The sequence below is a fragment of the Macrobrachium nipponense genome, chromosome 9, assembly GCF_015104395.2.
Source record: "Macrobrachium nipponense isolate FS-2020 chromosome 9, ASM1510439v2, whole genome shotgun sequence".
Lineage (NCBI taxonomy): Eukaryota > Metazoa > Arthropoda > Malacostraca > Decapoda > Palaemonidae > Macrobrachium > Macrobrachium nipponense.
In genome coordinates, this window is record NC_061110.1 from 83,433,429 (window position 1) to 83,443,468 (window position 10,040).

The following is a 10,040-nucleotide window of genomic DNA, read 5'->3' on the forward strand; positions in this document are numbered from 1 at the left end:
GCCTACCATGATGCATAGATTACCTTTTACCTTTTTACCTTTGCACTATTATTGGTTATTGCTAGATGTGGATTACATAAAACGGCTAACTGACAGAAGGTGGGACAGAAGGCGATTATCTGAACTAGATTTAACACGCTTAAGTTAAATGGCACGAAAACACGGGAAAAAACAGCAAATGTTTGTATGGTTAAGAGGCAATAGAAAATCTGACGTATTTCTTACTTTATTGCCCAACATACAACAATATTCGTGTGGCAGCTTTATCAGGAAGATAACAAAGGAACTTATGATTAACATATTAATATCCACATGGTTGTTTAAAGAGGGAAATGCAAATAGAAAAGCACAACCAAGGCAAAATAGAATAAAGGAGCTGTTTTAAAGACTAATTCTTACTACTATTACTGTTTCTAACTATACCAACTATTCAATCCTGGTTGAGTAAAGGGAACGAGCAAGGGCCAAGGGGCCGCTTCAAGGTCAACTCAATTCTACTACTACTACTTCACCTCTTGCGGTATTGATAATCAAGTACGATAGTGGCAAAATAGGTATTACGGTTATTAAGTACGTACTTAATTGAGAACCAGGTAATTGACGCCAGTTTCAACTGTCTTGATAGGGTAATTAAGACACCGTGGTGTACAACTTGTGTTGCCTAAGGGTGTCATGCCGGTTTAGCTCAGCATACTGGTATTCCGATTGTCATTGGTCGGTTCTAGCTACCTATCAAGTAGCCTAGGCCACAAACAGGCATCTAGGTAGTAGCTACTAATTCGTAGGTAGGGCGAAATATCGAATGGCGGCCTCTACTATAGCGCGACCACCTTCCGGAAAATCAGAAATTACTGGGTATGGCCTTAATTTGTGACTTGGAAGAATAAACTTACTTCGAGAGAGAGTAGAGGTCTCGAGGTGTTGCATCGCCGGACGCTGGCTCTTGATAGGGTAAACAATCAATTGGACTACATGTGCCAGTCTTGCCTGCTCGTTGACCCACCTTCTAGAAAAAGTACTTTTAACACGTCTTGACACCGGAGATGGACACTTTGAGACCTTTACTTTCCTCTTGAAATACTACTAGGGTAAAAAACTGCATGGTACAGGGGTGGACCATGTACGATCAATGTGTACAACCCCAAAAAAGTACTTGTTCCGATACGTAATACAAACCCTCGGTCCTTTAACAATAGGAAGGTAACTAGCGGCAGCTGGGACGGTCGTAAGCTTCGAACAAGGGGAGAACGGTAGTTAACTGCTTGTCCGATCGTGCGCGCGCCCGCGCGCCCGAGAGGTGAAGAATCACTTTTGCTTTCGGCCGCGGGTGTGAAGGACGTGTTCGTCATCGCTCTCTGCCCGCTTCATCGTCGTATGCTTTGTTTATATTGTGTTTTTTACTAATGGTTTGGTTTGACTTGAAAATGAAACTGTAAGTACACTGTTCATTTTCATTACGTTAATTATGAATCAACATGGAACTATCGCCGTAGAGACGGCGATTTCCGCTCTTTTCATGAATTGAACCCTTGAATTATGTCTCGGTGCCGAGGGCGGGCGCACTCGCGCCGAGTCATGTATTTTGGGCGAAAGTGTGTAATTGAAAGATGTAAGTACACTTTTTCATTATATTTTTGCCCTGTGCGTTCGTTGCCGAGAGCTTGATTGCGCTCGGCAAGAGCCTCTCATTTTGTATGAATAGAATGCAATGAAAGTGGATTCGCAATGCAGTTTTCTTTTCATTTCATTTATTAATTGCATCAAATTTAATTTTGGATCAATTTCCGCTCTTACCCGGAATTAATCCTTACGATTTATTGTGTGAAAGTGGAAAATAGCAAGTGCAGTATTGTTCTTTTCATATATTTTATTGATGATCATATTATTATGGATCAAGTTTCCGCTCTTACCGGGAATTGATTTTTTCCCTCTTTAGTTCTATGAAGTGAATCGCAGTGCAGTATTCTGTTTCATTTTCATATTACTTTTCACTGCTGTGCGGGGTAGGGGAAGCGAAGGTCTGCCAGGAAGTCGTCGGAAAGCTCTCCCGCGACTCCCTTGGTATCCGATTCTTCGTCTTCTTTCCTGCCCCCCCGCTCAGCTTCCTCGTATTTTGTTTTTGGGGTCTTCCTTCCGTTCGGGGTGGGGCATGTCTCCCCCCCCGTGCGCGAGGGAACCCCTCTTACTAATCTGTCTGTGCTACCGCAGGTGCTACATCCGTGGGAGACGACCTTGGACAGGTATGGACCACTGCGGCTGCAGGGCGTGCCTAGCATCCACGATCTGCTGCAGAGTCTAGCGAGGTCTGGGGCGGTGACCTTGGAGTGGTCTCCACTACAACCTTCACGGGCCGCTTATGCTGCTTCCCCCCGCTGGTCTACACTCCCCATGCTGTGTCGGTGACGCCGTCTGCCGTCTTCTAGGGCTGGTCGCCGCCGTACCGAGGAGGGTATGCCGCCGCCGCCTGTGTTTTTCTTCGTGTTGCCTGCCCCAGACTTCCGCTGTTCCAGCAGCTCGCCCCTGGCGGACCGACCGCCAGTACCACGCTGGCTGCCGATGATTCTACGAGGCGATGGCTGGGCCTGCCGTACCTGTCGCTGATGTGGTTCCCGCTACTGGCTTGGCTGTCCCTTCTGTGTTTACCGCTGCCGCCTGTTCCTGCCGCTCCTGAGCTGGTTGCTGTTCCTGTCGCTCCTGGTTCCTGCCCTGTCCATGCTGGTCCTGCCCATGGTGTGTCTTCCCCAGTCCCAGGTCCTTCCGGACAGGTGCAGTCGGGCCGTGTTGCTTCGGCAATAGGCCCGACTCTGGCCTGGATGGAGGACCTGACGACTGTCCTGCGTGAGCTGACGAAGAAGAGGAAGGTGTCATCTTCGTCTTCGTCTGTTGCTGCCTCTTCCCCTTCGACTTCTAAGGCCCATAAGCCGAAGAAGAAGAAGGCTGCCTCCCCCCCTAAGAAGTCTCCTTCGGGAACTTCTAAGGGCCGTCCCACCGTGGGACGGGGGGAGGGGGACTGCTGGTCCTCCTGCTCCTTCGGGAGCGGGGCCCGTCTCCCCTTCCGTAAGGAAGAGATAGACGGGGACCAGAGGAGTATCGGTTAGCTCTGGTACTTCCTCGCCTGGTGCTAGCGGCGATGCCCGCTAGACGCCAGGTTCCGGCTCGGTCTCTTCGTTCGCGGGAGATCCCGAGTGTACGCTCTCCCTCGGGAGACCGTGCAGCCAAGTTTCGGCGCCAGAGTTCGCTCGGCGCCAAGACCACGGCACGGAGCAGAAGGCTGGCGAGAACCGCTCAGGTGACTCTCGCCAGGCCAGCGGCCGCTCTCGCAGCGACCAGCTGGTAACCGGGTTTTGTTATTCCCCCTAAGAAGACTCCTTCGGGAACTTCGAAGGGCTCGTCACATTCCGGTGTGACGGGGGGGTTCTTTCTGCTGGTCCTCCTGTTCCTTCGGGAACGGGGCCCGTCTCCCCTTCTGAGAAGAAGAAGAAGACGGGGACCAAGGGTGTGCTGGCTACCGCTGGTACACCTCGCCTGGTCTTGGCAGCTCTGGCTGCTAAGCCAGGTACCGGCTTCGGTTTCTCGTCCGCGAGAAGTTCCGAGTGTACGATCTCCTTCGGGTGACCGTGCAGCCAAAGTTAAGACGCCTGAGTTCGCTCAGCGTCATGACCGAGGCACGGAGCAGAAGACTGTCGAGAGCCGCCTCAGGTGACTCTCGCCAGGCCAGCGGCCGCTCTCGCAGCGACCAGCCGGTACCTCGTCCCGGTGGACGTGACGGTCTCTGACCGGCCACGGGTGGAGGCTGGGAAGAGGTCCCCCAGGTCCCCTCGACCGACGGTACCAGCATCGGCTGGTACCAGCGGTTTTGACGTGCCGCGACGACTCACCGGTCTCACGGCGAAAGCGAGCTCTGCAGGTCACCTGACCGCCGCTCCCACAGGGACCGGCGGATACGGTGACCAGCAGCAGCTCGTCTGACGCAACGGGACCGGGGTCGACGTGCTCAGTCGAGCCGCTCGCCACAGGTGAGCGGCACGGCCAGGCCTGCAGATCGATCCCCACCGCGGGTTGGTGATCGGCTGCAGCCCCCACGTACGCTGGTCCTGCCAGCGAGCGGGGGGGGAGCGTCAGGTCTGTCTCTCCACTACCTTCAACTTCCTCGGGCTACACCGGGAAGAGCGAGGTAGCTAGGAAGTGATCGTGAGAGGTGCCCGCCGCTCACGATCCCGTCACGACGCCGCACGTGCCACGTATGGTCTTAGGACCAACCAGGACGTACGCGCAAGTGATTGGAGGCGACCGTCAGGGGGAGAGTGGGTAGCGTCATTCTGTCCTCTCCGATACCTTCAACTTCCTCGCATACGCCCGGAAAGAGCGAGGTTATATAGGAGTGATCGTGAGAGATGCCGCTCACGATCCCGTCACGACGCCGCACGTGCCAGGTTGGTCTTAGACCAACCAGGACGTACGCGCAAGTGATTGGAGGCAACCGTCAGGGATCTGTTGCTGGTCCTTCTTCTGAAGGAGGAGGGTCCTGGGAGCTGCTCTTGTTGGAGGGACTGGACGGTCCTACTCCTCAAGACGCTGTAACTTCCGAGATTCAGAGTAACTTTACCCAGGTTATTGCACTGATTCGTCAGCACAACGACCGGGGGGGAAGGATCGCCGCTCCCACCAGCAGAGCCCATGTCTCTGCTCGAGTCGTTTTGGGGCCCGAGAGGAACCCAAACCGACGGTGGGTATCCGCGATCGGAGCTTGCCGATTCTGTCTTGAACCAGAGTCTCTCGTCTCCGGACAAGAAGGCTCTCTCAGTTCTGGCCGGTCAATCAAGCTACTTCCACCTCCTCTACTGCGACAGCGGCGTTCTACGTGTCTTCGGACACCGTATTTAAATACTCCTTCGGTCCTCCTGAGAGGTTTCGACCTCGACGAGGACTGGAATTGAGTCGGAGACGGTATCGGCTCTCTCCTGTCAGGTGTCGATCAGCCCCACCCAGACGACGTTCACAGTGGCGGCAGACCCTTACCTACAGTGAGAGTTCGTAACCCTCCTCGGGAAAAAACGTTTTCTCCTGACGATAAGTTTTTTCCCAGACTCTGAGAGGCCATCGCCGCAAGGCGATGGCTGCTCCTACTCTTCTCCAACTGCTAGTTCCACTGGGAAGGCGAGCGAGTATCCAATTCCTCCCCCATTCCCTCTCTCCTTACGGCTACGAGGGAAAGGGGAAGGATCCTACAGAGATTTCTCTGTAGGATCCCACGTTGGGGACTGCGCTACCAGGGGGGACCTTCGGGTCCTACCTGACGTAAGCCCGGTCGTTGAGGAGGGATCCTGCCCCATTCTCGATTTCTACGGGAATCGAGAGGACCACCAGCCGATATCGTTTGACGAATTCGGTGGGGGTTTCGCAGACTGCTTAGAATTCTAACGGAATTTCTAGCGCATTCAGAGTGTTAGAGTTTCTTACGATCTCCAAACACTTAGGCGAGACCACGGTCCAAAGTGAGCGAGACGAGAATCCCCGATATGTTACACGATAATCGGGAACCTCGCCTATGCTCCGAATTCCTGGAATTTCTAGCATTAGGAAGAAGACTGCTGCTGAAAGAAGACTATCTCACAGTAGGCGACCAACCTGGAATAGAGAAGAACGGACTGGGAATATCCAGTTTGGCTTGAACTATCGTCTTAGTATTCTGTTCACCATTGAAGCTTTCCTTCGAGGAAGACTTCTCCTTCACTCTCTTTAATAGAGAACGAAGGTGGTCGATCTCCAATCCTTATTTTGTTTTCTTGAAGGAAAGAATTTAGGATGGAGATCGTTGTTCAGAATCCTACAAATATCTACGTATATTAACCTCGCGACATGATTCTGCTAAGCAGTTGAATGGTCGAGGGGGTAGCGCATATCCTGGTTATTTTACGGATTGCGACTTAGACGAAAAGTATTCTAATTGAACTGCAACCCCGGGTTGCCTGCAACCTCCCAGGAGTTTCCAGTTTCAATTTTATATACTTATGGTGTTGTCACACAACACCATTTAAGCTTTTATATTTAACCGAAATTCGTTTCGCTTAAATATAATTGCTCGAGCATATCTTTTTATGCTCGGTGGTTCTAGCCGAACGCATTCCTTCGTGGAAAGGATTACTTGGCAACTCAGGATGACGAGTCAGCGACAGCTACTGCGTATTGAATTGCCCGAGGCATTTCAGTATCAGCTGCCGCTTTGAGATAGACGGTTGTTTATGTCTTTCTCACCTGTTTTGATTGAATAACAACCGTATCTCTGCCCAACAATCACGGACTTAAGTCTCTGATTAACGGGGATTCTCGCATACATGAATGACCATCTACTGCTGAGAAACGCTAGTATTCATCGTCTTCGGTATTGCGAGAATTTTAAACAGAGATATCTATTCGACTCTCATCTTTCTGTTTACCGCACGGTAACAGAATTCTGTAATAATCTCTTGCTGCATCGTATCCCGATAATGCGAATGATTTTTGCGGAATCTGAGTTTGTCCTCAAAATATCTTGTATTCGGAGTTGTACATTGTTCATTGTTCACCCCGGATTAGCAGATGTATTGAAAGACATCGCCTACTCCCACACCTGCCAGCTCTACTTCCAAACGTTCAGCCCATGAGAAGCAGTTCTTCAAGCGGCTCTCCCCTGTGTTTCATTACTGAATAACGCCCCGCTTTCATTGCACAACGAACAGCAATGAAATGGCGGTTAGCGTTTTCAGTCATTTGTAAGCACAGGTTTAGAATCTTGAGATTCCTTCTCTCGATTCAGCTGGAAGACGTAGGTTGCATTCATTGCCTACCTTCGTCTTCAACGTCACATAGTGTTGTTTCTCCTTAAGCTGAGATTCAACGTCTATGAGATTTTCTTGCCATCAGGGACCTCGGTCTTTTGAAGGCAATTGACTTTCGCCTTTTGAGCTTATGCATTAAGAGAATCATCGCCGCGCCGTCCCGGGCATCGGTGACTAACAAATATTTTATTTGTTTGGTCTCTCAGCATAACTCTTTAAAGGGCGAAGGTCACGTGACTTACCCGGATGCTTGGACAACTTGCCTCTACTGATTCCGAACCAGTCAGTCGGCAGCTGTCAGAGCGCCCGAGTCAGTTACGAACTATGCTGTGGACTTAGTTTCGTTGTTCCAGAGCAATCATTACTTCGTCTTAATAGCTTGTCAGTATGAGTACTGTACATAACCAAAGTCGAGAAGAGGGATAGGTCATACGACTATTCCCTTCTTTTCGTCTTAGTAACTGCATGACTTCTCTTGAGAAGTCAAGCACAAAGGGATGGGGATTTGTGACGCTCGATTTCGTACCGATCTTCGTAGCGAAGACTCAGAACCCTTCGGTAACTGACGATTGGTTCGAGTCCTTCACAATACCCTCCCTAATGGACTTCACCTGCGCCTCCGATACGAAGGCTATGCTGCTTTGTCCTGTGAAGGTGCCGACGGCGCTGTCTGAAGAAGAACTCGACACCCAGGATGAGTGGACGCCTCTTCATCATTCTCTCGCGTTCCGCAAGAACTCTCCGTGGCGCAGGTTAAATAGAAGGCAGGCGCCTGGTCCAACCGGACCGCATGCACCTCCTTCTACCTTCAGGATATTGCCCACAGTTCCTTGGATCTTTTTCCTTAGGAACCGTGGTGGTTGCTCAACACGTTGTGTAGTTAACCCAGACCCTCGCAGGCTGAACAGCATCGAGTCCTGGTGTGACCGTAAGAATGGATGAGGAATGAGAGTGTGACTGGCTCCTCTTCCCATCTTTTCTTCCTCTACCTTTGGGTAGAGGGACACGGTCGTCACCCTGCTGTGGGTAAGGACGAGATGCAGTGAGCTACTCAATAGAGCACCATCCTATCCCTTTCAGTAGGGATAGGAGTAAATATCCACCACTTCCTCCAACAAGGGGGAGGAAGTGGATGCCAAATTGAGACAAACCCATCATTTTATGATTGTCTCTTGCAAACAGGAACAAGTTCTTGCTTGCTGGTACGAAGAGATACGCTTGCCTCTCTCTTAGTACTTGGCCCAGAGGTCTGACCATTGATCCTGCGGTGCACACCCCGATCAATCGGACAGAGGTTTGGATCCCTCCCTTGCTCTTACGACCAGGGAGGCACTCCAGGGTTGGACGAACACCAGTCTGTTCACTACAAAGACCTCAGATTCCTCCCAGAAAGAAGTGAGTCTTCCTATTGTTAAAGGACCGAGGGGTTTGTATTACGTATCGGAACAAATGACAATTTTGTCGAAAATATTGCATTTTTCCTAACTATACAAACCTGAGGTCCTTTACATATATCCCACCTCATGCCACCCCTCACTCTGCAAACTTTTTGCATGGGCCTAAAGCAAAAAGTGATTCTTCACCTCTCGGGCGCGCGAGCGCGCGCACGATCGGACAAGCAGTTAACTACCACGTTTTCCTCCCCCTTGTTCGAATGCTTACGAACCCGTACCAGCTGCCGCTAGTTACCTTCCTATTGTTAAAGGACCTCAGGTTTGTATAGTTAGGAAAAATGCAATTTTCGACAAATTGTCATATTATAACGCGTCCTGACACTGGAGATGGGCATCAGTCGCGACTTCTTGTTGCTGAGAAACGGAGCTAAAGACCTCTACTCAACTTTCGAAGTATGTATTTTCTTCAAAGTTAGAAATTAAGGCTAAATTTTAAGATTTAAACAGAGGGTAATGAAAAGGGTGTACACGGCAGTCCAAATCTCACCAAAACGCGTTCAACATTTTTACTTACAACTCGAAATATTTAGAAGATTGACGCCATCTTGATGTTTACGGAGTCGCTTTTGTCAATAAACTTCCCATTTCCTGTGATAAATCGCACACCATTGCACACACGACGCTGGGGCACTTTTATCACAACAATCGGAACACGGTCCCTAACCAGCTTGTTTGTTAGTAAACAACTGTTTTGGTAGAAGACGACAACGAAGCATGTACTTGGATATTTTTTTAAAATAAATAGTAAAACATCAATATTTTACATATTTATGATGATTAATTTGAAAATATTCGTTATTGAAAAAGTAACTCGATTCTGACTCAAATTTAAGTAATTATTTTAAGTCCTGTATTATGACGTCACGACATCTTGGCTTTCGTACCTATTGTAAATAATTGCTTTACTCAACTTTCTTGCAGAATAGTTTACCAGTTATTCATGCAGATTATCAGCTATTCATGTAATTGTTATAGCTAATCGTAATGCGCATATATATCTTTATTATTTACTTTTTGAATATATGAAGATGTTTTACTGCCGGATTATCGCCGTAGTGTGACGCAATCGTTTTCGGTCCCTGGGCCTCTGTTTTCGCACCATAAGAAATTATGGAGCCGCATTTGCAATGACCAGAAAGTCATTAAAAGAGGAAAGTTAGCATTGAGGGGCATATGTTTTGATTGAGAAAAATACAAATTTATTGAATAGCTAGCTTGTCAAAAATACTTTATTACAAAAAACTTGATTGACAACTAAGCAGCATACCTACTATGGGTTTCAGCGACAGTGCAAGCTAGGGATGGCGTTCCCCCCTCACCTGCTGCCGGAAGTAGGGGGTGCTTGGCGAGCCATTGGGCGACATGGCAGCGCTATGGAGCGGAGACCTGGATAGTAGACGTCCCTCGGGAGGAGTATCTACTACCCTTCGAGTCTCGGCCACCCCTCACCTCCAACCCGGTCCACCTTCAGACTTGCGTTTCCGGATCATCCAAGGACATAGCACTTCGGCAGGAAGTCCAAGCCATGCTGAGCAAAGGAGCTGTGGAGATCATCAGGGATCGGTCACCGGGCTTTTACAGCCGTCTTTTCCTGGTGGAGAAGTCTTCGGGGGGCTGGCGCCCGGTGATAGATCTCTCTCCCCTGAACCGATTCGTTCGCCAGTCTCGGTTCATGATGGAGACGGCACGCTCCGTGCTCGACTCCATCAGGGAGAACGACTTCATGCTTTCGGTGGACTTGATTGACGCGTATTTCCAGATACCCGTT

At 49.7% G+C, this 10,040-nt stretch overlaps 1 protein-coding gene across 9 annotated transcripts in view; it reads left to right on the plus strand.

The window, feature by feature from the left end:
- Positions 1 to 419: 419 nt before the first annotated feature.
- LOC135217964 (glyoxylate reductase/hydroxypyruvate reductase-like) overlaps positions 420 to 10,040 on the plus strand; it is an 84,110-nt gene continuing 74,489 nt past the window's right edge. Inside the window, exon 1 of one of the 9 annotated variants that reach the window (XM_064254081.1) lies at positions 420 to 534. Coding sequence is in view for 1 of the 9 variants with exons in the window: in XM_064254074.1 (XP_064110144.1) it covers positions 803 to 855 (53 nt within the window). In the remaining 8 variants the exon portion in view is untranslated. Of the gene's footprint in view, positions 627 to 787; positions 856 to 10,040 lie in introns of those variants that run through there. The other 8 variants (XM_064254075.1, XM_064254077.1, XM_064254078.1 and 5 more) reach the window with 8 other exon arrangements.